Below are 27,649 nucleotides of genomic sequence, written 5' to 3'. Positions count from 1 at the left end.
TAGCGGAGAGACACAGCTCAGGCTTTAGCACAGCCAGGTTCAGTCGCTCATGTACTATTGGACCTCACCCATCCCTCCTCCACTGCCCTCTGTGGCCGGCTTCATCCTCTGCCCTGCAGACCGTCCCCTCCCCATGACCAGAGAACACGGCCAGGAGCAGGCTCTGCTTACAACATCTTTACTGGGCATGATCCCGAAGGAAGAGAGACCTTTGTTTTTGGAGTTCATATATCATGTCTATGGGATTTGGGTCTGTTTGGGTCAGGAACCGTGAATCAATCCTTATGGCCAGGGGGATAGAACACCCTGATTTGCCTGGCCTGGTCACATGCTTACCCCAGGGGTGCGGCACAACACCCAACCGTAGCTAATGGGCTCCCTGTGGGAGAGAAAGATCACAGGATCTTGCTCATATCAGATGAAGGAGGGAATGGGTCGGACAAAACGCAGATTTCACAACTGAATTCTATTTGGAACCTTTCTCACTTTCTTCATTTGACAGGAATCTGGATGCCTGACAAAGTATCTGAACAGATGTTCAACGAATATTTGGTGCGTTAACAGAGGGAGACGTGAATGGATGGATGCACGGGTGGATGCATGGGTAGATGGATGGATGGATAAGTAGATGGACAGAAGATGGGCAGTTATATGCCTAGCTACGGAGAAGGCCAGGGGAGAGAACCAGGCTCCAGAACTCAAGGAGCTTCCCTTACATGCTCATCAGAAGCCTCTGCCTGTCTCATGGTCTCAGATCTCCTTGAGGATTGATTCAGCCCTGCCAGGCCATGGGCTCCTTGAGGGCAGTCCTCAGCTAAACCCATCTCTGCCAGCACTCACAGCCCCAGCACAGGGCTGAGTGCCTGGCCAGGGCTGGCTGGTGGACTAAAAGTCGGCAGCAGCTCTGTGCATCTCTTTGTTGTAGTTGGACGGTAAGATACGAGCTAACCAGCAATGCAGGGTGATCTCATCTGAGTGTCAGAGGCAGCAGTCCTCCCCAGACTGCTGGTCTCGGACACAGTGCATTCACCGTTCTTTCTCAAGCCCCTTGCAATCAAAAACAGGATTTTTAAAAAAGCTTTTAAAAGCCCTAGCAAAAAAAAAAAAAAAACCATAAAAATGGTGCTCCCAGCAGACAGCAGCAGGGCTGGTGCCTTCTTGTGTGAGATGATTTGTGGATTGAGGCCCCAGGTCCATTTCCTGGGAAACAGTAGGTGTGTCTTCCATCCAGAAGCTCTTGTTTCTGGCAATGGCCGTAGTGGTGCAGCTGCTCGAACTGTCTAGAAAACTGAAGAATTAATCCTGGGAAGTAATTAGCTCTCCTGGGAGGGGTTGGGCTGCGTGCTGCCTGTTGTTAAGTCATTGTCGTCATACTGATGGCCTTGGGAAGTGGCATTAAGAAGTCTAAAGGGCTGAGTCAGGCAACCAGGGTGGTGGCAGTGTTACCTTTTGTTTTATTTTAATTTCCAACCCTTTGATCTCTTGTCTAAAATAGCCTCTCAGAATTTAGCAATTATATTTCTTCCCTGGTTAATACTGTTCCCTTCCTCTCTTCAATTGCATCTTTTTCTGTGCATGTATTTATTAAGGAACAAAAATGAGTTAGGCATTTAGAGGACTTATTTTAGTCCCAGTAGACCCACCTGCCTGGAAAATTGGATGCCCAGGGAGGCTTCTACAGATGAGAGGGCTCCATCTGCACAGGGGTTCACCAATTGGCTATAAGCAGGCCTGCTGGGGAAGCTCTCCCGCCTTGGTGTCTCAGGTTCTCTCCCTCTATCTCTTGTTCTGTTTCCGTGGGGCATGTGTGCTCTGATGGGGACAGCCCGAGTTCAGGGTTTGGCTATTTGGGGAATTGCTGAGTCTCCTGCTTTCTGGCGTTGACCTTTTCTGCAAAGCATGTGCCATCCTCGGGGCTTGTCAGGCATTTGGAAGGAGACAGTCTCCAGGGAGCCAACATCCAGCCACTGTCCTTCCTGCATTCTCTTCCCAGGGTGGAGGCCAGAGAGAGATCATTCCTGCAGAGGAGGGGCAGGCTTCTGCCTGAATCCTCAGAGAGCCTCACCTGGACCAACTACAAGTTGCTCAGCCCCGGGGAGTTGAATCTGGAAGGTGGTCTCATAGCAGCCACCTGGGCTTTTCACCGGGGACACCTGGGAAGGGAACCAGGTCTAGTTACCACTCAGGCAGCTCCTGCTGCATCGGACCCAGGCTCTTTGTGACCTTGGGCAAGTCGCTTCCAACTCTCTGAGCTTCTGCTTCCTCCCCTGGGAAATAAAGATTGCATTAGTCCGGGCAGGTTAACGATTGGAACAAAGCACCCCAAACGGTAGTGGCTTAATCATGTAGCTTCTTTCTCAAGCCACGGTGTGGGGTGGGTCAGTGAGAAGCAGCTTTGCTCTAGGAGCAGAGCCCGACAAGAACCAAGGCTCCCTATGCAGCGTGTCCCTGCCGTCTGCGCCTCATCCTCCTCTGCAATGGACAGAGAAAGAGATGAAGAAGACACCTCTGCTCTAACCATATGGTCTGGAGGGACCCGAGTCACTTGCACACGCATTCTGCGCATGTCGGCAAGAACTCATTACACGGCTCCAGCTAGCATCAAAGGGGGACTGGAGAGTGTTGTCCAGCCGTGGTCCCGCAGAAGGAGGAGGGCACAGACATGGGCAGCGCCGGCGACCTCTGCCACAGAGACGGTGATGAAAAGTGCCTGCCCGGGATGTGCGTGAGGGTTAAATGTAAAATGTCGTCATTCTTCAAGCACAGTGCCTGACCCCCAGTAGGCACGGAGATATTGTTATTTTTCTTGTTTCTTCTCGCGGATGTTCCCTTGAGGTTTATGCAAATAGCAGACCAAGGCAAGAAATGAAATCTATGTCCCTGCCCTCTGAAGTTACTGATTTCCGTGTTTCCTCGCAGTGTAACATTTCATTAGACCTTCCAGATGGGGGAAAGAACAAGCAGATTAAAAGTCAGATAGTGCCTAGGAGCCTGCTTCATCGGTTTCTGGGACGTCTGGAGCTTCAAAGCTATTTGGTATTTCCACTGCCGAAAGGCCTCCTCGGGAGCAGTTGTGTTTTAATAAATGGCTGCCTGAGTAATTTTCCTCGGAGGAATTGCATCGTGGATGTGTATGCTCCTGGGGGAGAGCTGGCTGCTCCCTCCGCCGCTCCAGATGCTGGTACATTATGAATAGGATGCTTGGGGCTGGAGGAACCCGGCAAGCCTGCCCACCCCGGGCCGGTGATGTCATCTTCCAGATCCACCAGGCGGACTCTTCAGGGCTCTGGGTCGGGGCTTGCTGGACAGGGAGAGTGGGAGACAGTTTGTGCAACTGGCCTGAACTGCCCTTCCCCATGGCCACTGGCAAAAGCAACCGCTTGAAGATCCAGGGAAAGAATTCATTTCTTTGACATACCCTGACTGATGCTGCCCGCATCAGATAGCGGCAGTCTGGTAGGTGGGGCAGGGAAGGAGGGAAGAACAGGATCCTGAGTCCAGGATCTTGCCCATCTGTGGGGAGACAAGACAGGCATGAGAACCACAGTGATGTGGCACTGCAGCGTTCTTCATTCATTTGTTATTTACGGAGCCCTACAAGAGGCCGGGTACTGCCTGAGCCAAGATACAGCAGTGAACAGAGCTGGCAGGTGGAGACTGTGGTGCCTGAGATCAGGGCTCCGGGACTGCGCTCCCAGGGCATGAATTCTCCTTTGCTACTTTCTAGCTGGGAGACTTTGGGCCAATTGCTTGAGCTTTCTGTGCCTCAGTTTCCTGGTCTGGAAGATGGAGATAGCCATCGGAATAGCTGCCGCACGGAGTCGTTATGTAGATTAAATGAGTCTGTGTTTAGGAGCACTGCCCTTAGGGAACTCACATTCCAGAGAGGGGGACACACAGAAATCTAAGTAAGTAAACTGTATAGGCCAAGAGAAGGCAATGAGAGTGATCTAAAAAAAAGCAGAGAAAGAAGTTGCCATTTTACAATAGGATGGGCAGAGAAGGCCTCACTGAGAAGGTAACATTTGAGAAGAAGCTGGAATGCAATAAGAACCCTGGCCATGTGGGTAGTGGGGAGGATGGGCCAGGCACACGGAGCCGTATGTGCAAAGGTCCTGAGGTAGAAGGGGCCTAAAGTGATGGAGCCACTGCAAGGAGGCCAGCATGCTGGAACAGAGGGGCAGGGGGAGATTGAACAAGAGAGGGGAGTGGGCACCAGGGCCTCATGGGTCTTAGAAGGCCTTTGGCTTTTTCTTAGGGTAGGTTGGGAGCCATTGCAGGGGCTTGAGAGAAATGATCTGGCTTGTGTTTTAACAGGATCACTCTGGCTGCTGGGTGGAGAATACCCTGAATGAGGGTGAGGAAGGAAGGAAGGAGACGTGTTAGGAGGCTGTGGCAGAAAGTCAGCTGAGAGATGACAGGGGCCCAGACCAGGGTGGCCAGGGTGGAGATGGGAAGAAGTGGTTGGTGTTAGGAGGAAGCACAGCTGCCGGCCGAGGGAGCTGAATGTATAAGAAGCATTGTGAGTGCGAGACGAAAGGTCTGCAGGCCGGGGCTGGACGTGAGTCCGGGAGAAGATAAAGAAGAGCATTAGCTTCAGAGTCAGGCACAAGAGCTTCTTTCCAAGCACCACTGCTTCCCCCAAGTGGACTTGAGCAAGCCACCTCATCACTGAGCCTCAGTTTCCCCCTTCTATAAAATGGAGGCAGTGCTATGACACACACAGTTCAAGTGACTTGCAGAGTGGCAGGCATGCTATAGGTGCTCCGTAAATGCTCCTTGCTTCCCCTTTCTGCTGGCTGTTTGCAGCTGGGTAAGGAAGGCTCGGCGTCGTTGGGGTGGGGCATCCCCAGGCCAGGAGGCTGACACCCGCAGAGCTCAGGGGTGTGGAGAGGGATGCGGCACCGCCTTGTAGTAAGCAAAAGGGGGTGTTGGCATCTCCGTCTCTGATTTCATCGTGAAATTCCCCAGGCACTTCCTCTAGGCAGGAGGCCCTGGAGTATGGGGTGAGTAGGCCCCAGCTACGCTGCTCCTGGGGACGAGTCACTTCCTTTGTAGCCAGGGAGTGGGTGCCAGCCCAGTCCTCTTCTCAGGCGTGAAGAATACTGAGCTCCTTTTATTCTAGCCCCTGAAAGCCATCCTGATGGTGCCAGGCTGGCGTCTGACACCAGAGTCCCCCCAGCCTCAGGTGGGGACCACGGCTTTCTCCAGACTCCCTTCCTCCCGCCTCATCCAAGACCAGCCCTGTGCAGCCCCCTTTGTTGAGCCCCAGACAGTGGGTGTCAGCCCTGCTCCGTGTGCCGCTGCAGGGCCAGCCCTCTGTAAATGGACTGCCTGTGCCTGCAGACTGGGCTGGGCTGAGCCAAGAGCAGATGGTTGTCTCCCTCCCTCTCCCAGGGCCTGCTGCAGCTGAGATCTGGCCTGCAGACAGCTCTCCAGAACCCTCTCAGGGGCCCTGACCCCATCATCCCAATTGTCCTTAGGGTGCCCACTCCCTTGCCTGAGGCTGGGCTCAGTGCAGCCACACATGTGACTGTGGGCAGGGAATGTGACTGATGGGCGTGACTAGGGCTTCCCCCCAGGCAACTGGCAGGGGTGGCCAATGCAGTGTGTTTCCAGAGCTTAGTATGTCATCAGATACAGGGGACCCTGCAAAATGAGGGCTAGAAAAGATTAGGGCCAAGGGATGAGGCAGCAGAGTGACCTGGAATCATCAGGAAGACTTCGTGGAGGAGGCAAGAGCTGAGCTGGAGGAGGAGTGAATCATTTGTATCAAGATGTGAAATAAAGCTATTCCTGTTGTTTTGGGGTCTCAGGTAAGGCCCCAGGCTGTGCCTGAAAGGTATCGGGTACCCCCGCATTAGAAAGAGGAGCTAGATAGCCCCAGGGCCCGTCTCTACTTCCATGAGAAAAGCTTTGGGCTGACTACAGGGAGCAGCGACCCTAGAAGAGAGCTGGCCTAGGAGGGAAGCTGAGGCTTCTCTCCCCTCCCGTGGAGGAGCTCCCCACTCCACCAGCCCCTCAACCAGTCCTCTGTGGGAGCTGCTGCTACCCCAAGACTGGGGTACCCCGAGCACTTAGAAGGACGTGACCTGGGTTCCTTGGAATTTGGGGGACACCAAGGCTGTGTGCCTGAATCTTACCAGGAAGTGTCCAGATGCAAAAGGCTCCTGGGGATTTCTGGACTGTGCAGTGGAGAGTGAGGGTTGTGCTGGGGGCAGCGGGACCAGAGTTTGTCATCAAGGGAGAGTCGTGGTTGTGAGTCCAGAGTGGACACTGCACAGTGAGCCAGACTCCAGCCGTCTTGGAAGACCCTGCCCAGGAGGACAGCCTGCCGGGGTGTGAACCATCAGAGCCACCCGAGGGAGTGTTTCCAGCAGAGCACAGACCCTCATGGAGCTCCCACAGAGAACCCACCAAAGTGCTGCAGAGGAAGGAGAGCCGGCACCGGGTCTCTGCGCACAGAGGCTGTCTCTGCCCATTTACGTCACTCTGCTCACACCTTGCCCTTGTGCTCCCAGCCCCACTGCCTGGCCACTCTGGGGAGGCTGAAGCAGCAGTTAGTGAGAAGGAGGCAAAACCAGGGAACGGCGACGCTGCCATTCTCATTACCCGATTCTGAGCTTGGGTCCAGCCAGAGCTGGGGCAGAGGGGAGAGGCTGTGGACCAGATACGATAAGAGTTCTGATGAAAGGACTGGGCTTTGGAGAAGCCAAGGATGTGATCATGTTTAGGACTGACCTAGCCATACTAGCTATGTGGCCCCACAGGTCACTGAAACCTTTACATCACTTAAACCCCTCCCTGCCTCGGTTCAGTTAAAGTACCTGGAGATTAAAAGAGCTGATGCGTGCGTGGCCCTTGGTGCGGTAGCCAGCACGCAGTAAGCGCTCAGGAAGTGTTCGCTTTTAGTAGTAGAAGTAGTAGCAGCAGCAGTAGTTGTGGCAGCAGCAGTAGTACTTCTACTAATAGACATTGTGCCCAAAAGTGACCACCCCTCCCGCCTCCCCCGAAGAAAACCCCAAATGCTATTCGGGCCTAACAGAGTGAGTCTGGAAAGAAGTAGTGGGAGGAAAAAATACTTGTTTACTGCTTGTTTACTGCTTACATCCTGCTGAGTTCAGAAAGTAACTCAGAGGAAGAAGCCAGTTACATGGTCATCATTTCACAGGCTCTGTATTGAGAAGACAGCAGTGCTGGATGAGGCCAAGAGCAACTATCTCTGCAGTCTAGGTGGTCCAGGAAGGCTTCCAGGAAGAGGTGGCACAGAGTAAGGCCTCCAGCAATACACAGGTGGTGCTACGCCACTGGGAGAAGAGTGGTCTGAGGCCTGTGTGCGTGGCCACGTCCCTCTCACTCACACACCCTCTCCTGGGACAGTTCAGCTCAGCAGACATCAGTGGAACCCCTGCACTATGTCAAGCCGAGGGTGGGGCCCTGGGGACACTGAGATAAGGAGCAGGCAGGCTCTGTCTTCGAGGAGCTGCCAGCTTCATGAGGTTAAAGAGAAAAAGCATAGAATGCAAAGGAATTTTGCTAAGATGAATTCAGGGGTACTGCAGGGCTCAGAGGAGAATGCAGCCCAGCTTGGGGACCCTTTGAACACACGCACACATACACACCCAGACACACACACACACAGGCACACACAGACACAGGCACACACAGACACACACAGGCACACAGACACAGGCACACACAGACACAGGCACACACAGACACAGGCACACACAGACACACACAGGCACACAGACACAGGCACACACAGACACAGGCACACACAGACACAGGCACACACAGACACACACAGGCACACAGACACAGGCACACACAGACACAGGCACACACAGACACACACAGGCACACAGACACACGCATGCACGCACCCTCTTCCCTGGCTGTCTTTTCCCCCAAAACCATTTCTCCTTCTGAGCACGTGATAGAGTTGCATGTCCCCACCCACTTAGAGTTAGATCGTGACCACATGGCTTGCTTTGGCCAATGACATCAGAGCAAAAAGGACACATGCTTTCCAAGTGAAAACCTTGAGAGCCAGTGTGCGACGTACTAACCCATCTCTCCTTTTGCCACAGTGGCCAGTCTGACAGCCAGGGTCCTAGAGCGTGGATGACCTGGCACAGGGCCCCCAGCCAACCAGCAGTGAGAGCATGGCATGAGTGAAAAGCATACCTCGCTGAACCCACTGAGGTTTTGGGGACTGTTGAGCATCATAGCGTCACCTACCTATCCAGGCTGATGCAACTGTCATTTTTTTTAAGTGGCCAAAACAGAAAACTGGCCCTGATTGAGTCTTCTGGGAGCTATGTGGGCTCTTCTCTGTTGCAGTCCCCCTGCCCTGGGAGTGGAAGGTCTGGATTCTAATTCATCTCTGTCCTAAGGCTCTGAGACTCCGTTACCACCATCGTCGAAGGGGGTCACTGATCCCTGCCCTGCCTGCCTCCCCAAGCTGCTGGGGGAGTCCAACATGGTGGGTACGGGGATGTCTTCAGAGACCTGGGAGTTAGGAAACAGCCTCCGAGCACTGCATTCATCAGCGTCCCTGCCTTGGGCCTTGGAGGTCACAGGGAAGGTCACCCTTGCTCAGAGTCAGGCAAAGGACACATCAGGAGGGGAAGACCCCGGGGGGGGGGTGCCCCTTGCTGCTGCCAGTATGCAATGGGGCCAGCAGTCCCAGGCTGCCCAGCGGGGGTGGAAGTGGCAGCCTGGAAGCAAAGTATCCCTGCTTGGTTAATCTAAAAATAAACAGAAAGGCAACAAAATCTATGTTTCAATTACTGCACACAAGCTGTTCAAACAGCCAGCTCTGCACTGGAGATGTGAACTTGTCAACAGAGGCTGCCTCGTTTGCATGCTTGGGTGGTGATAAAACACACAACCTCGCAACAGGCTGCCCTCTGGTCTGGGCTGCTTTTTTTTTTTTTTTTTTTAATTAAATTAAATTAAAAACACGGACGTAGAATAAAGACTGAAAATCTGAAGCAAGTACATCAAGATAGGGTAGCAGCTCCCAACTTGAAAACAAAGAAGCCTGTGCGGTTGGAGACAGCCTGGTACTGAGGTCAGCAGGGGAGTGGGCAAAACAGGGCCCCGTGGCCAGGAACAGAGGACAGAAGTCTCTCCCGAGTGACCAAAAGCAACTCCTTCCTTGGGGGTCGCTTCTGATCCTGGAGGAAGCTCCAGTGGACAGTGTGGACCTTTAGTTCCCAAAGCCAAAGTCGAGGCCCCAGAGGTCCCTCTGTGGGGGAGAGGTGGGCTACAGGCCAGCCAGCAGGGGCTCTGGGGCTGAGCCAGCAGGCTGCTTGCATGGCGGGCGGAGCTGGGACTGCCATCCTTGGCCATGCTGCCTTTCGTCTCCCATCTTAATTAGACACTGTCCTAACTAAGACGCAGTCTCCTTTCTGGTGAATGGGAAGTGAATGGAGCCCCAGGGAGCTGGGCCACCCTGGGATTCTGGGGCTCCCCTGACCTACCCTGCCTGCTCCAGCCCAGCGTGGTCCCTCCCCTGCCCCCCAAGGAGTTTTTCCGTTTTATGGCTGTGCCCTCCAGAGCAGCCCTCCCTCCCTGAAGGCAGGAGCCGCGTGCCCTGTTCTTATTTCCTCTCAGTATCTTGCATTGAGCTGGGTATAATGGGGGAGGGAGGTGGGCAGTGAACTTGACGTGATTTGATGAGAAAAGGGCAGACCGTGCATTAACCCAAGGGCATGCTTGGGGAATTGCTTGAGAGGGAAAGGGGGGCACGAAGGCCTGACTCATGGAGTGGAGCCCCAGAACAGGAAGTGGGCTACGTCATGGTTTCCTGGGGAGGGATTTGGACAAGCAGGAGGCCCGCCAGGTCCCACTAGAGATGGAGACCAGAAAGGTGGGCACTGGTGCTTAATACTGGTGAAGGTTCGTTCCACAAATCCTGCTCACTGAAGTGGCAGTCGGTTTTGCATTCACTCCAGACGGGAATTTTAACTTCCCCAGCCCTCGGAGCAATTCTGCAGCCATCAACCCAGACGCTAGTTACTCAGTGAAATAAAAGAGTGGTCGAGTCTCTCCTAAGGAAGATAATATCCTGTCACAGGCAGTATGATCTGCCGGCCATGTGACAGCCGTTCCCTAATGTTTCCAAATAGACTTTTGAATAGACTCTTGTCTAGAAGAAAGCAAATTGCAAGAGCATTTTTGGCAGCCAAATAGAGAGAAGGCATCAGTCTTTCTTCTTTGCAACTCTTGCCACTGGGTCTGGCTCCCGGCACCGAGTAGGATTCATTCATCAGCTTGGGCCACTGATGAACACCATTTCCTGTGAAGAGGAGCTCATTGAATTAGTCAATTCTGCAAGATCTAGAATAATCGGGCATGCCTGAGAGGCAGCCCTGGGAGGGGGGAAGCCTGCTTGGAGAAGGAAAGTAACAGCAAAATCCAGCTCAAAAGACTGTGATCGTGTGTTTGCAGGACTACAGGGAAACAGGGCTGGAGTTTCCAGTGTTTGCAGCCTCTGTGGAGCCACAAGAAGGAGGAGTTAGAAGGAGCCACAATGGTTATTCGTAATGATAACTCTGGTTAATCCTCCTCTAAGTAATCAAACGGTAGTCACCACAGCTCCCTCATCGATCCTGATGTTTACGAGTTCCTAATTTATACACGCCTCCCTTCTTCCCTCAGTTTACGCTGATATTATGTTTCCAACTGTCATTTCCAATATCTTTTTTATTTTTCATTATCACCATTTTAATGATTTACACCAGGAGCAATAGCACAAATGCCTAGTCAATTAGTCCCGTGAGAAAAGTCTCTGGATCATGTGTGCTTTTTTGAAAAAAAATCACTACATCAAAACCCACAGCCCGATTTTCTCAAAGCAAAGGTGCACATGGGAAGGGCGGGAAATGGGAGGCCTGTTCTTTTAATGTTGTTCATCTAAAACGGGCACTAGCACTGCCTTTCCAAGACGGGGAGATTGCTTTTTGTGCAAGAAATTGTGCCCAGAAATGGAATCGGTGGCATTTTTCCTGAAACGTAACCACCAGAAAAGCATTTTGAACATTTGTCTTTTTAGATCACGTATTAAGCCCTGTCATTATGGAATATGGCTTTTTCCAAATATATATCTGTCCCTTAGGGCCATCCAGGGAGTCAGAACGCCTGGGTCCTAGGGCCGAATCCAGGCCTGCTAACTCGCCAGATCTTAGGCTGGTGCGTCTCGAACTTTAACTTGCATGTGAGTGGATCCGTGAGTGGATCCTGTCCCATTCCCCACCCCTCACCCTGTTAAAAAGGCAGATTCTGACTCAGTAGTCCTGGGGCAAGGCCTAAGACTCCGCATGTCTCGCAAGTCCCCAGGCGATGCTGTGGCTGCTGGCCTACCGACCACACTTTGAGCTGGGAGGAGGTAGGCCACTGTGCCCAGCCCTGGGCTTCACCCTCTTCCTTTTCCCGGGTTATAAAATGCGAAGGTCAGTGCTGGACTGCTTACACCGGCAGGATGTTGTGAGGCAAATGATGGAGTGGCTCTGAAAGAACCTTGTGTGGTGAGGGCACTTCCCAGAAGACCTCCCCTCTGAGCAAAGGCTGAAGCACACAGCACAAACACAGCGCTGTTAATCACGGGTCCTGTGCTGTTACAGGGGCTCTCCAAATCCTGTTTGGCTTTGTGTAACTGAAACTTCGTGTCTTGAGACCAGCACCGCCCATTTAAGTGCTCTAACTACAAAAAGAAAGCAAGGCAGGAACAGAGCACAGAAGAAACTTGTGGCCACGCTGGCTGTGCTTGTGGCACGGATAGTGATGATGGTTTGATGCTTTGGGGGATGGATACATTCCCAAACACATCAAGTTGTACACATTAAATATCTGCAGCTTTCTGTACATCAATCACACCTCAATAAAGCGGTTAAAGAAAAAAGAAGAGGCCAGGCATGGTGGCTCACGCCTGTAATCCCAGCACTTTGGGAGGCCAAGGCAGGTGGATCACGAGGTCAGGAGATCAAGACCATCCTGGCTAACACTGTGAAACCCCGTCTCTACTAAAAATACAAAAAAATCAGCCAGGCGTGGTGGCGGGCACCTGTAATCCCAGCTTCTCGGGAAGTTGAGGCAGGAGAATGGCGTGAACCGGGGAGGCGGAGCTTGCAGCGAGCCAAGATTGCGCCACTGCACTCCAGCCTGGGAGACAGAGCGAGACTCCGTCTCAAAAAAAAAAAAAAAAAAAAAAAGAAAAAAGAAGAGCCTTGTGAAGGGTGAGGACTTGCTGCTGCTGTACTGGCCACTGTGGGGTGTTTAGGGTGAGGGCCTTTCCCACTCCCCCGAGACCAGCTGCACCCACTGCTGCTGAGGAAGATTCGGCTCTGCCAGGCGTGCTTCCCTCAAAGCTTTGGACTGGCTGAGACCTGGGAACGTGTGCAGGTTTCACTGGCATTGGAGAAAGCAGGCTCCCTATCTTTAAATAACAAAGACAATGCCCTAAAGCCTTTGGTTCCAGAGATTGATGCCACCTGTGGTCCCCGGAGTGGACGCAAACGTCAGAGGTCACAGCTCTAGCTCTGGTTTCTTTTCTTTTCTTTCGGGTTTTTTGTTTGTTTGTTTGTTTGTTTGTTTTTAGAGGGAGTTTTGTTCTGTCGCCAGGCTGGAGTACAATGGCACAATCTTGGCTCACTGCAACCTCCGCCTCCCAGGTTCAAGCGATTCTCCTGCCTCAGCCTCTCAAGTAGCTGGGATTACAGGAGCCTGTCATCACGCCTGGCCAATTTTTGTAGAGGCGTGGTTTCACCATCTTGGCCAGGCTGGTCTCGAACTCCTGACCTCAAGTAATCCACCCACCTCGGCCTGCCAAAGTGGTGGGATTACAGGCGTGAGCCACCACTCCCGGCCACAGCTCTGGTTTCTAATGGGACTTGTCGAATCCCCGCCTCCCCTCTTTCCCTCGCCTGGAGAGCCTGGTAGAGGCTGCTCATTTGGGTTCAGACCCTGGATCCTGCAGCAGGTGTTGCTGGAAACTTCTGGCTGCCAAGCCACAGGACCTGGTTGGGCGATCTTCACATTAGCCCTGGCTGAGTGGGGTCTGATGGCGAGGTGGCTGGTGAGAACTGGGGGCCAGGGATGGGAGTGGAAATGTGACAACGAGAAGCTTTCAGTTCACCTGGGGCCTTGATATTTTAAGAAAAGGAGCTAAAAATAAATCCACATCTTAGGTTCCTCATCCTAGAGTGGAACTGGAGAAGGCTGGCATCAGCCTGGGGTACTCCAGAGTTTCCTGGGTTTCTGCTGCCTCAGAGGATTTAAATGTGAAGTCTTGGGTCTAGGCTGGCACCTACACGTGGCCCCCATGACCCCCACATTTCATTTGGAGGTGCCAAACACCTCACCCTTGAGGAATACGTCACCCTTAGAGGCTGTGTGAAGGGTCAGGACCAGGGCTAGATGGTGAGGCATCATTTAAGGACTCATCCCCTCATCCCTTTCAGGGCAATATAAATGCAGATGGACCTTGATGGGGGGGGGTCTCCATACATTTTGGCCCCACCTGTCACTCTCCTCAGCCTAGTCCTGGCCCTGCCATGTGTCCCATACTGGGAGGGTCACTTTGGTCTGCCAAATGTTCCCTGAGCCCCCCACCCCGGGTGCCCAGCCCTGTGCTCGGGCAGCTCCAGTGAAGGAAACGAAGAGGGAGAGGTAGCCCTGTCTTTAGGGACAGGATCAGAACTCACACGGTGAGTGGAACATGCCAGTCTGTCGCTGGGGTCCTAGGCCTGGTGAGTCTGGCTTCTGTGGGCTCCGAGAAGAGAGGGCTCATCAAAGAAGGTGTCCAGCAGGGTAGGGCAGTGTGGGGCTCACCCCCAGCCTCAGCCAGAAGCAAGACTTCTGAGCTAGTGGGGGCTCCGTGGGGATGGGGGTCACCGGGGGCTGGAGCAGCCCCAGGAGGCAGGGAGGCATTTCTGAGGGGCATCCCCACCTCCCGCTAACATCCACGTCAAGTCGTGGCCAAGCTGCCTCTCCAGAAACGCCCAGAGAGTTCCTTTGTGTTGCATTTGCCAAGATGGTGTTCTGGCTGCTGTTTAGTATTTTGCTCCAGAAGAAAGGCTAAAAGATGCAGAGAGGGAAACTAAAATAATAAAGACAAGCACAGACTGTTCCAATCGACTTGGCAGCACGTCTCCCCCAAATGAGGCAATCACACATTTTCCGATCGGGGCCGGCCGGCCGAGGCTCATTCCTCAGCCAGCCACCTCGGCTTCCCTATCTGGAGGCAGCGCGGGCCCCCTGCCTTCCTGTGGATTAATCATGCCTTCGGGGCCCTCACAGCCGGCCGCCCACTCCTTCGGCGTGTCTTAATGATAGGAACGAGGAAAGGGTCATTAGCCACCTGTGATCCTGTGTACAGTGTGTACACACGGTGCATGTTAATGTGTGTGGGCCACCACCAGCATCCAGAATACAGTGTGTCACCGGACACAGCCTCCATCCCGCCCGTGAGCTCAGGTGCACGAAGCATCCTGTTCCTGAGCAGGGACTCTCGGGGCCCAGGGCTGAGGGCTCCTGGACACTGTTTCCTCTGTTCCAGCCCCACATGGACTATACAAACACATGGAAGCTCTTAATTATTTACTCATGAATTATTCATGGTGAGGGTTTTCCAGGCAGGTCTGTGTAGCAGGGCTGCTGATCCGATCTCTAGCAAGTGTCCAGGAGTCCGACATCCCCGACAACACACCAGCTGGTGAGCAGTTAGAGACACAGTCTGGGCCTGGGGCACCAGGATTTCCTTCCTGCAATATCCTCAGGCCCCAGGTAGCCCAAGCCTTTTGCAAGCCTGGGCCTGGGACATGAGGGCCCTTGGGCCGCAGGGAGAAGCTCTTCCATCAAGACAGGCCCTGGGGCTAGTGATACGAGGTCCCCTGTGTCATGGGTATTTATGGTGGATGACCTTCCCCCACCCTCAGCTTGTGTCTCCCAGTGTCCCTGAGTGAGATCACCCTACAGGAAGGATCCTGGCTGACCTAGCACAGAGGGCCTCAGGAGCTGTGCGTGTTCGCAGACAACAGGCCACACATACTGCTTCGGATTTGACAGTGTCTTTTTCCTTATCCCAGTAAACCTGCCCGGTTCCTGTTGGGACGTGAGGATTCTAGGGACAGGTAGTGGGAGAAGGCTTAGGAGGGAGCTAAAAGTCAGGGGCTGAGGCTACTTTGTCATCTTTATTTTGATCCTAGTTAAGATTCACCTGCCTTCTGCAAGGGAACAGAAGGAGCCCCTGGGGACAGGGTGACCGCTCCCTCATTCCTGCCTCTCCCAGGTGCTCTGGCACCCCATGAAGCTGAAGATTTGGCCCCATGTGCCAACAGGAAAGGAAGCGGCCAGTTTCCATTCATTCCTGAGGAACAGGCAGCCTGAAGGGAGGTTTGTCTGTGGAGGTGTGAGGTCAGGGCTCTGTCAGGTGGAGGACACTTTTTGGTGAGCAGGTGAGCCAGAAGGGAAGGCCAGGCCTCATCCCTTGGAAGTAGGGAGGTGGCAGGAATACACCCTTCATTGTCTCCTGGAGATAAGTGATGGGAGGGAAAGACCTTTCTAGCGGGGCTGGGGATGCTGTCGGGCACACCCCAGCGCTGGCCTCTGCCCCACCTCCTCTGGTGGGGCTGGGGATGCTGTCGGGCACACCTCCTCTGAGGGATGATCCGAATTGTGAGGCAGTTGCACTCGACTGTTGGGATTTTCCCCAGAGCTGGTGGATGTGGCATTGCTGCATTTGGGGATGCTGGGGGACCTTGTCCTGAGGTTTGGGGTGTACCTGTGTGCATTGAGACGCCAGCATGTGGCTCTGAAGCGGGGCCTGGGTTGCAGCGGGATCAACAACTGAACATTCCGAGAAGTGCTTCTGCCTGTCAGGAGCTCCCAGTGACATGTTCCCCCCGTTCTTCACATTTGCTCCCGTTCTGTAAGGAGGTCTTCCACTTCCCCTCTCTGCTCCCTGGAGGCGGAGAGGTGCATCACAGAGAAGGGAACGGGGAGCCCGACAGCCTGAGCCGGCTTCCTAAGCTGTGTGTGCAGGGCCCAGGCTCCAGACTCTGAATCTGGGCCCAGAGCTGAGAGGCCAAAGCCTGATGTCTGTCCCGGACTGCTGTGAAGATGACCCCGCTCATGGAGGCGCAGGCGCGGTGTTGACTGGCAGGCTCTGTGCACAGGGGAGACTTCAGGAGGCCGGGCGTGGTAGCTCACACCTGTAATCCCAGCACTTTTCGAGGCCAAGGTGGGCGGATCACTTGAGGCCAGGAGTTTGAGTTTGAGACCAACCTGGCCAAAATGGCGAAACCCCATTTCTACTAAAAAAAAAAAAAAAAATTAGGCGGGTGTGGTGGTGGGTGCCTGTATCCTATAATACTCGAGAGGCTGAAGCAGGAGACTCGCTTGAACCTGGGAGTTGGAGGCTGCGGTGAGCTGAGGTCGCACCACTACACTCCAGCCTGGGTGACAGAGTAAGACTCCATCTCAAAAAAACAAACAAACAAACAAAAAACAGACTTCAGGGTTCTGCCCTCCCCTGGGAAAGGCCGGCCCTCCTCGCCTCCCGTCTCCTGGCCAGCATCGGTTTTGCTGCCTGCAAGATCCCAAAGGCCAGAGCCAAGTTGGCACATAAAATACCAGTGAGGCCTTTCACATTTCACCCAGGACGAGCACTGAACTGTCTCTACCTGCACCTCAGCGTGGCCTATTTCCACCTGTTAATACAAGATTTTCTAGGCTCTAGAGCGTTTTCTTCACATGTGTGTGGAATGTAAACAGGTGCTAGCAAGGCACTAACCCCACCCAGGTTCGAGTCCTAGTGTCTTTGTAAATGGTCCCCTCCATACAAAGGGATGGCTGCTGCTCAGCCTGCTCCCCACCTTGGTGAAGGGCCCTGTGCCAGGTTCTGCCAGTTCGTGGGCAGCCTGCCAGGAAAGGGGGCTCACCTTGACAAGGAAGCTTTTTGATGTGTTTTGTCGGTAATTGCTTGACCAGTCTCATCTAAGGTACCTCGTCCATTCCAGGCCTCCTTCTGCCACAACTAGCACTTCCGATGCCTCCCTCGACACCACTCTGGGCACACCTGTATGCCCATGGGACCTTGTGGCACAGTGGCTCGGTGCCCAGCAGAAAATACTTAAGTTGCCACCTCTGGTGCTGGCAGTCTGCCATCTCACTCAGGGTAAACCGTGCAACACCTTTCTTTCATGACGTTTGAGAGGGGAAATTAAATTGAGGAATGAAGTCTCACCGAAATGCTGGCATGCAAATTCTTGACCTTTGTTTTGAGTACACCTAATGAGGCTGAAACCAGGCTCCAAGTCTCCATCTCCTGCCTGGCATTTAAAGGAGACTTGAGGAGCTAAGCATCAGGGTGGGGGGTGGGAGTGTTGGGAGGTGAAGGGCGCTGGGACCTGGGCTTTGCTTTCATGCACCAGAACTGTAAGGTGCGGGCACGGCATGGCCCAGCAGGTGGTCCCCAAGGCAGAGAGTGGAGAGGTTTTACTGGGGCCTAGGAGACCCCTTTGACCTGATCCCAAGCACATCCAGGCATGTCTCAGGGGAGCAGTGTTGCTGGCCACCCTCAGTGCATACCCTCCTCACCTCCATCCTCCCCAGCTGGAAGGAGATGGCTTCTTTGGCAATATGTGAGGTTGTGTTGTTTTGTAGGAAGGTAGAGGCTGATTTATCACATCAGTCAGGCCAGGCTAGGCTGTGCTTAGGTAACACATAGACTGCCAATCTCAGCGTGTTATCACAACAAAGATTCACGCCCCCATTATGCAACATCCAGTGTGCGCAGAGAAACGCTCTTCCATCAGATGGTGGCACCATCTGGAACATGTGGCCTCCAAGGTTGCCATGACGAGCACAGGGAACTGAGGGTCATAGATGTTTGTAAAGGACCAGGTCTGGAAGCAGTCTCCATCCCCTCCCCACCCATCCTATCCGCCAGACTCCAGACACAGGAGCCCAGCTTAACTGCAATGGCAGCTGGGAGAGTTCCTCCTTGTGCCCAGAAAGAGGACATACTGTGGTGAATACATAACATCCTCTCTGCCACATTAGGATCCAACCCTAGGGAGGCAGTGTCCCTGAGGCCGTGATAATCAGCATGAGCCCCTTGTTGGCAGGTCAGCCTTGGGAGAGGCGTCTACACTGTGAGCCCAGCTCACCTCGACATGCAGATATTCTCTGTTCAGGCCTGTCCTTGGAGGCTCAAGGTCTGATTTACTAGGACTGTAGGACATTTTCTCTCTCTCTCTCTCTTTTTTAATTTTTGTCTCATTCTGTCACCCAGGCTGACGTACAGTGGCACGATCTTGGCTTACTGCAACCTCCACCTCCTGGGTTCAAGCGATTCTCATGCCTCAGCTTCCTGAGTAGCTGGGACTACAGACACACGCCACCATGCCCAGTTAATTTTCGTTTTTTATGTTTTTTTTTTGGTAGAGATGGGGTTTTACCATGTCGGCCAGGCTGGTCTTGAACTCCTAGCCTCAAGTGATCCTCCTGCCTTGGCCTCCCAAAGTGCTGGGATTACAGGCATGAGCCCCCACGCCCAGGCTAAGATAGGATGTTTTCTTACTCCAGCACCTACATGGAACTTCCAGTCAGGAGACTCAACGTTTCTTTCTTTGTCTGAGGTTTTCTCTTCACACAAATGTGTTTGTCCTCTCTGGAAGTGCTCAGCAATTAAGAAAAAACAAGCATTTGTTTAATCATTCATTCAGCACACAGGTACTGAACACCCTTCTTTGACAGGCACTGTTCAGGTTGCTGGGGTCACACAGAGAATGAGGACCCAGGCCCTGTTCTGAAGGTAGCAGATAGACAGCAGCCGTGGCTGTAGGGAGGGTGGGTACCGTTTGCTCAGGGACTGGAGGAGAGTCTCTCACCTGACCCAGAAGGGGAAAAGTAAGTACAGGCTTCTAGAAGAATCCGTGCCTGAGCTGGGTGGGGTCATAGGCAGTAGCGGGGGGATGGTCAGAAGCCATTCCTGGCAAAAGAGCAGCGTGGACTTGGACCCTGAGCTGAAAGGGGACATGAGGCTTCAGAAACCATAAGGCATTTGGAATGATGGGCCATAGCCTCTGGGGCAGGACGGGATGAATGAGAGGGGATGCTAGAAAAGGGAGCCCGACCAGATCCTCTTCTGGGCTACCAGGAAGAGCTGGAACCTTATATTGATGGACAGGATTTAAAGCAGGAAAGTCAAGTATCATGATCAGAGTTGCCCTTTGCAAAACTCCTGTGGGCATTTGAGTAGAGAATGGCTGAGAAGGGCAAGACTGGGGGCAGGCAGGCAGGCAAGCTGAAATAAGGAGACACTGGGCGACAGTGACGGAAGGTCGTGGCTGCAGATGGAGAAGGGGGTAGATTTGAGAGCAGCTGAGGCAGAGGAATCTAAGACCTATAGGGGGATGGTGGTGAGGAGATAGAGGCGACTTTCTCTGAGGGAGGGAATGCCTGAGGATGGGTGTTTGGACAAAGGAATGTTGCGCTAATTTAGCAACTCTGGGTGTTTAGGCACCTGTGGAACAGCTGGGGGAAGGTGTGCGGCAGGCTGCAGGGAGGTGGGGGTGGTGCTTAAGAGAGAGGAGAGCTGTAAAGGTAGCCTTGGGAGTTATCCGGAAAGAGGGGAGGAGGGATGAGATCATCCAGGGAGAAGCGGAGGAGATCTGGAACCCCGAGGAGCCCCAGCTTTTAAATAATGAGCTGAGGAAGAAGAGCCCGCCAAGGAGACTGAGAAGGAGCAGCCGAGAGGGAGGCGGAGGACTAGGAGAGGGCTGGTATCACCAAAACTGCAGAGGAGGGCTCTGGAAAACAAGGAAGATCAGCCACGTCGCATGTGAGGGAAGTCAAGGACAGCGGCATAAATATCCCCTTGGACTTAGCAAGCAGGTTACCCTTGACTTCAATGAGAACAGTTCCCATGGAGTGGCCAGGGCAAAGGCCACAGCGGAGCAGGTCACAGAGTGAACAGGACGAGGAAACTGGAGCTAAGTTTAGACAATGCCATCAAGAAGCTCAGCTGAAAAAGTTTATGTGGGGAGATCAAAAGGGAATTGATTTTCATTTTTTAACCAGGTAATATTGGATAGACTTTTTTTCTTTTCTTTTTTTTAATTTTGAGACGGAGTCTTGCTCTGTCGACAGGCTGGAGTGCAGTGGCGCAATCTCGGATCACTGCGACATCTGCCTCCCAGGTTCAAGCGATTCTCCTGCCTCAGCCCCTGAGTAGCTGGTACTACAGGTGCATGCCACCACACCCAAGTAATTTTTGTATTTTTAGTAGAGTCGGAGTTTCACCATGTTGGCCAGGATGGTCCCGATCTCTTGCCCTCGTAATCCACCCGCCTTGGCCTCCCAAAGTGCTGGGATTGCAGGCGTGAGCCACCACACCCAGCCTGGATAGACTTTTTAAAAATAATTTCTGTGATATTGTGTAAGCCAGAAAGCATAATGGTGAAATAAATAGTGACACCACACCCAGCTGAAGAAGTTATGGTCAGCTCTATTTCAGGCGGGGCTGCAGGCTTCAACCGGGCTGCAGGGTGGGTTCAGGTCTGCCCGGTGTGCCTGGCAGAGGGGATGATGGCCACCAGGGCACAGGCCAGCATGCAAGTACAACATGGGTAGGAGGCTTTTGGGTTGGGCACAGGCCCTGGCTCCATGGCACCAGAAGTTGACAGCTAGGTCTGGATGTGCAAAGCCCGCAGTAGGAACAGGCTTTATAGATAGATATTTTTAAAATAAAGTGGCCCATCTGTCCACTGGCCAAAAATTCCAGGGTGCCTCCCCAAGGCTGAGCTGGACTGGCAGGGTAGGAAAAGGAGCTGGGAACCAGGACTTCTGGGCGCTCACCCCCAGACTGGAAAACAGTTGGAGAATGCAAAAGGCCAAAGGCAACCAAGCTGCAGCTGGGCCATGCCCAGGGTTGTGGGTGTGATGCAGACCCCTACCCTAACCCACCATCACTCGTGCCCTGGCACCGCCACACCCTCGCCCCTCTGCCTCTGCCCCTCCGTGGCCTCTGCAACCAACACCTCCCCTGTGTCTTTACAGCCTTCCTGATCGAGGGCGGGCAGGGAACCCAGCAAATCATGGTAATACTGAGCAAAATGCAATCTTTGGTGATTCAGAAGCCCTTCCAAATATCATGGCGTGTCCAGGTCTCCATGACAACATGGAAGGGCCTTATGCTTAGAGGCTCAGGAGAGCCGTGTGGGAGATGGTCTGGTTAACAGAGGCCAGGGTACACGGGGTCTCTGATGCTGCCCAAGATCAAATCATAGGGCTGTGACAATGAAAGGGAACTCCACTCCTAGAGGCTAACACCCTTTGCGACTTGAGTTGTGCATTTTGCTAGGATCTGAAGGCTGGGGATCCTGGACTCTTTATCACTTTCTAGTACTCGAACCTCGAGGGATAACTTATTCTCAGTGAGGTCCCTCGACCCTCAACTGGGAACCGTCCATGCCCTGCCACCTCACAGGCCACTGTAGGAGGAAGAGAGCTTTCTGTAAAGGGCTTTGTCCACTATAAAGTGAGTCTGCACACGCGGGTGACCGTATCCTATCATGTGGTTGAGGAAAACATGTCCTGAGGAGTTCACGGCTCTTTTTTCACAGTGGGGGTGGAGGGGATAAAGTCCCAACCGTAATTAAAATATGCACATTTGTGTTGTTCAGGGCAGTGAGACGTGGCAGAACCAACAGTATCACTTTTAACTGTGGCTGGGTTCAAATCCTGCCTACTTACTTTGGCCACAGGATCCTGGGCAAATCATGTATTCCTTGTCTGCGAAGTGGGGCTAATTAATGATCCATGCCTTGTGGGCTTGCGTGACTCTGAAATGAGCTAATGTTTGAAGCCTGTTATTGAACCCAGAGAAGGGGCTTCATGGATGCTGTCCATTGTTGCTGCCTGCTCCAGTCCTAAATCACCCTTCTCTCCACCCTGTCACCGCAGGTCCGGGCTCTGTTTCCCTGTGAGAAGCCGCCTCGGCCCACCGAGATGTCCCGGCACCACAGCCGCTTCGAAAGAGATTACCGGGTGGGCTGGGACCGCCGCGAGTGGAGCGTCAACGGGACGCATGGGACCACCAGCATCTGCAGTGTCACCTCGGGGGCCGGTGGCGGCACAGCCAGCAGCCTCAGTGCCCGGCCTGGCCTCCTGCCGCTGCCCGTGGTGCCCTCCCGGCTGCCCACCCCCGCTACAGCTCCTGCTCCCTGCACCACCGGCAGCAGCGAGGCCATCACCAGCCTCGTGGCCAGCTCTGCCTCTGCGGTCACCACCAAGGTAAGACCTGGTGTCATCTCTGAGCAGGAGCCGGGTAGAGGGGCCCTGTCTCCCTGCAGGCTCAGGCCAGCCCCACAGGCTCCAGAGCGGCAGCCTGTGCTCCAGACCCTGAGTCCTCCAGAGTCTTGTCCTCCCAGGACCTGGGCCTGGCAACTGTTTGCGAGCGTTCACGAGGGTTTTATTATCCATGAAGTCTTTCTCTGTGACTGACTTGTAGGAAGATAAGCAGGTGCTGAGGCCACTCATTGTCCTATGCCATGTTGATTAGATGTTATTTAATGAGTGAAGTAACAGTGGAACTCCAAGATGGCAATACGGGGTTCCTAAATAGATAACTTGAGACCATGCAAGCGTCCCTGGGGGTGCCAGTAACTTGGGTTTGCAAGAAGATACTGACAAGTAGTAAGTCATAAAGGTGATAAACCCACCCTTTATTAACCACTGGGCCGCGTGTTCTCATATCTGTTGTCTCTTCTGAGCCTTGCCACAGCACGATGAGTCAGTACTTTTATCATCCCTGCCTTACAGTTGAGGACACTGAGGCACAGCAAGGGCTCAGTGGGCCTTCTAAGGGCTGGTCCAAGGCTGCTGGTCCAAGGCTGTGGGACCTTTCTGCAGAGGACCCAGGACTTATCCCCACAGCTGACCTCAGGGATGTCAGCTCCAGGTCATTCCCATTTCTTTTAGAAGAGGCGGCTCCAGCCTTGGGAATGGCAACAGAGGCCAGCCTGTGTTGCTGAACGGAATGTGGAAAACAGTGGTGCCACGGCTCTTGCTTGGCCTTGGGCTGAGCTGGTCCCCAGTCGTGCTGGCTGCTCAGAGCCCCTCAGGCAGCCTGAGTCCTGGAGGGACGGGCCCCTGGCCATGGCTGTGGCAGGAAGCCCATTGGTCCCTATCCTGCTTCCTCAGCGAGCAGGGGCTATGCAGGCTGCCTTTGCCTCTGCTGGCCATTCAGAGCCGCCTCCCAGGAGCCCCCTTGGGGCAGTGTGCACGTACGTTCGTGTATGTGCAAGGATGTGTATGTGTGCGTGCATGTGTGTGTGCACATGTGGGTGTGTCTAGGCTTTTCTTTTCCTGCTTTCAGAAAAGTTGCCAGAGAAGTTAAAGGCGGGGAGCCCCAGCCTAGCCATTGTGAGGTGGCTGTGGCACTGGAAAGCCGCACTCCAGGTGTGCTGCGCCTTTGTCTCCTGGTTTTCAAAACTCCCTTTCAGCCCTGCTTCCCATTAATAACTGTGAGTGCTGCTGGCCGCAGAGCCTGGTGGAGGCCGAGACAATGGAGCTATTGGAGGCTGGCTCGGAGCGCACTGACATCTTGCTGCAGTGCCTTATTGATTTTATTTTCCTGTTATGAAAACACTACCCCACTGAGGCGGGGAGGGAAAGAATGTTGGACAGGGGAGAGGAGATGGAGGATTATTTGGGCATGCTGCCCCCAGGCCAGCCAAACACATTCCTCCCCTGGGCGCCAGCCCAAGCGCTGGTCTGACTCGGTGACCTCTGCCCAGTAGGGCCAGCCGCTAGCCCTGCTGGCCACATCTGGCAGGTGCTCTGCAGGGCCAGCTGTTGGCCATATGGAGAATGGCAGCCACTGGAACCGACTGCTCGGGGCTCCAGGTGGGAGAGAGAGGCTGGGCCCGGAGGCCCTCTTGAAGACGTCTGTCCTTTTAAGGATGCATGTGTTTTTTGGGATGGTGTCGGGCTGCTCTGGGGGATGAAGTGGAGGGGCTCGGTGCTGGGGCTCCCCTCCAGGGCTGTGCTGTCCACAGAGCTCCCCCTTTGCTCCAGAGTGGTTTGATAGTCACCATCCTTGACTGGCCTGACCCCAAACCACAGCCACATGAGAGGAAAGGAACCCAGCCACAGACAGAAAACAACAGCTGGGGCAGGGACTGGGCAGGGTGGCCAGGAAGGGGAGAGGGGCCGAAAGTTCATGCCTGTGAGGACAGCCCGCTCCTTGGCATGTCACAACAGAGGAACTGAATTCTGCCTCCAGCCCAGCCTCTTTCCTGCAGGGGCTTGTTTGATTCCCCAGAATACGCCCCGGTCCCTTGACGCCCAGGAGCACTGGGTTGGGGGAGGGAGGACAGCAGTACTGGCTTCCCAGGCACCCCTGGCACATTTGGGCCACAGTGCCTTCCTGCCGTTCTAGCCTGGCTCCTGCCCGCCCAGAGGCCTGTCCTCTAGCCTATGTATTTGACCCCGTGCCAAGACCACATCAATTCATGGGCAGGCCCAGGCCCAGGTATTTGCAGTTTCCCTGGTCAACAATGTGGGTCTTTACTGAGCAGGCCAGGGCTGGCTGGCTCTTGTCCTCGGGGAGCTCACGGCTCCTTGTGTATAACAAATCTGTGGCCTGGACAGTGTGACCAAATGACCCAAGAATGTCTCTCCCCCTGAAGTTATTGGCAGGGGAAGCTTAGTGCAGTGGATAGGGCCAGACTTTGGAGACAGACTGCCTGGATTTGAATTCCATTCTACCGCTTGCTATATGAGTGACCCTGGACAGGTTACCTGACCTCTCTGGGCCTCATTTCTGTAAAATGGGAAGAGGTCATTGTACTTGCGAGCAGAGTTGCTGTGAGGACTGTGTGGGTTAAAACCTGTGTAAAGTGCTCAGAACAAGCAGAACCTGGCATGTGGTAAGTTGAGACCCGTATCGGTGCTGACCTCTTCCTATCACCGTTGTTACTGTCATCCAGGTGAGGCCTATGGGACGAGACTCTACCCCCTTAGGGAAAGGTGTTCATGTCCTTTTTTTTTCTTGTCTTCAGTAGAGACAGGGTTTCACCATGTTGTCCAGGCTGGTCTTGAACTCCTGTCCTCAAGTGATCCACCCACCTTGGCCTCCCAAAGTGCTGGGATTATACACGTGAGCCACCATGCCCAGCCTGAAAGGTGTTCATTTCTAACCTTACCAAGAGGAAAAGGCAGGTCTTCAGAAAAGACACAGCAGCCAGGCCCCAAGAAAGCAAGGAAAGGAAAGGGCATCTCAAACCTACTCCTTGGCTGGGATTCCAGATGCTCTGTAGGCAGGAGGGAGCTGCGGGGAAGAGGCCATCTAGTGAACTCCAGACTGAGACTGATACAGCCAGGTGACCGAGGGAAGGGAGTTTAAAGCTTTTATTCAGCTCTGGGGCCCTTTCCTCTAAGGAAAGCCTATTGTGGAAACAGAGCTGAAACCGCACTCCAGGGGATGGTGGGGTGGGTGGGCGAGGTCGGCCGGGTGGAAGCCAGGAGCAGAGCTGTGTCCCAGCTTGCCAGAGTGTGGGGACAGCTGCTGGAATGTATCCACCGGGTTTCCTGGGTGAAAGGTCTAGAGCCACATGCGGGCCAGAGCCACACTTGGAAACGCAGCAACTGTCCCTGAGGAAGGTGACTGGGGGACTAGTGTCAGTACTGTCAGGCCTTAGTGTCCCCTCTTGGCTGGGCAGGGCGCAGGGTGAACATCACGTGCCCTGGGGGCTGAGGCATCCCATGCCATCACCCTCCCCACCCAGCCCTGTGGGCCTGGTCACCTTCCCAGGCAGGGGTCGGCTTCTGCCAGGCTCTCTGGGTGGGGAGGCTGGCTGTGCTCCCAGCGGCTGGCCGATGAGGTGATGACAATTCTTTCCATCACTGCTACTTCAGGCCTGAATTGATTTTTCTACTTCTTCATTTGTCTGTGGCCTAAAGATTCCTCGCGTGTCTTGAAGAAAGGCCAGTTGGACAAGCAGACTCCTGGGCTGCTGAAGTGCAGGGAGGGTCTGGTGGACTCACCCTAGCCCCCCAACACACACTCATGGCTCAGACCAATCAATGGCCTCCCCAGGTCACAAGTTCCAAGAGCCTAAGAGGAGCAGAGTGACCACGTCCTCCAGCCCCTCATTCTACAGGTCACAGTAGTGAGGCCCAAAGAAAATGTGGCCTGCCGAGGTCACCCAGCGAGTTAGAATCAGAACCAGCCTGGGCCAGCTCCTCTTCCCACTCCAGGCTGCCTGGCAGAATGCATTCACCATGGTAACCATGATTGCAGCATTGTTATGGTAACTTTTCCATCCGCTCATCCACCCAGCTGATAGCAAGCAAGAGATTTCAGGCCAGAAAGTGGGCACATTTACCTCTGTGGTGAGAAAATTTAAGCCAAAGGTTATGTCGACTCAGCATTTCACCACTGCTGAGAGCTTCAAGCTTTTGAGTCTGACAGTACTGGGACTGAATCCTAGCTCCGCCACTTAGAAGCTGAGTATGTCTCTGAACCTGTTTCTTTGTCTCTAAGAATTGGGAATAATCATAGTATCCTCCTCATGGGGATGATGTGAGAGCTGGTTAAATTAATATGCATAGAAAAGCTTACAACACTACCTACCAGGTGGTAAGCACTTGATAAAAGTTAATTTTAGAAAGTTAAACCATTGACTGGGTCTACCCAGTTATCCATACATTTGCGGGGAAACCTGTCCCCTGCTGGTGGTTGGTGCTGGGAGGCTGAAGAAAGATGCATTGGCCTGTCCCCATCCCCTGTCTGATGCGGCACGAGGTCATGCTGAGAAACCGGCATGGCATCCCGTCCCTGGCCCACCACTGTGTGTCTGGTCTGTAGATGGTCTGGACCGCAGGGGCAGGGTGCTCCTGAGAAGCAGAACTGTGACTCCACTGCCAGACCTGTTTGTGGGCCTGAAGGGAAGCCCCAATGCCCCACAGTCGCTGCTGCATGAAATTTAAATTATTCTCAGAAAACCTGCTTGACAGATGAAACAGAAAAGGGACGGCTTCATAAAATGCAATTTTGTTCGTGAAAGAATGGACTCTGCAGAATCCTGGCTGATGTCTTTGTGAAATGTACTGGGGGCTTTTTGTCCTTGTGGTCAGGAGCACTCATGCTGAAACATTCCCATCGTCCCTCAGAGCTAAGCCCTTGAAAATCAATCTAGCTGGGAAGCAGAGGGACTTCGCCTGTGTCGGAGGCCCGAGGAGAACCGAAAGGGGCCGTGAAATCTGCGGGCTTCATCGTCAACACTCAAACCCCCGGGTTTTGACATTTATGAGCATTTAGGGCTGTCAGGGTGGATATGTGTCATCATAGAGACAACGCTGGAGACGATATCTCCCCATGCACTCCAGCTTCTCTGGAGGAATGCTCCTCTTGAGGGAGAGGATCTGGGATTTCTGTGGGGATCATGTGAGTGACCGCAGGGCCAATGTGGCAGCCCCTCCTGTTGTGTGCTTCTGGGGCCCATGAATGAAGAGAGGATGCTTGTGCACAGAACTCTCATGCCTCTTGTATTCACATTGAAAATCGAAGGCTGCCTTGCCGAGTGGGCTCAGTTAGGAGAATCATTCAAGCCCCTTTCGCCATGAATTT

General features: G+C 53.7%; 1 protein-coding gene across 1 annotated transcript in view; it reads left to right on the top strand.

The window, feature by feature from the left end:
- LOC126934432 (translation initiation factor IF-2-like) overlaps positions 1-25,794 on the top strand; it is a 178,402-nt gene extending 152,608 nt beyond the window's left edge. The window contains exon 5 of the mRNA XM_050755235.1: positions 21,979-25,794. Coding sequence (XP_050611192.1) covers positions 21,979-22,518 — 540 coding nt within the window. The 3' untranslated portion in view covers positions 22,519-25,794. The remainder of the gene's footprint in view (positions 1-21,978) is intronic.
- The last annotated feature ends 1,855 nt before the right edge of the window (positions 25,795-27,649 follow it).

Source organism: Macaca thibetana, chromosome 13 (assembly GCF_024542745.1).
Source record: "Macaca thibetana thibetana isolate TM-01 chromosome 13, ASM2454274v1, whole genome shotgun sequence".
NCBI lineage: Eukaryota > Metazoa > Chordata > Mammalia > Primates > Cercopithecidae > Macaca > Macaca thibetana.
The sequence above is the reverse complement of the archived record's forward strand: the minus strand, read 5'-3'. Positions and strand labels throughout refer to the sequence as shown.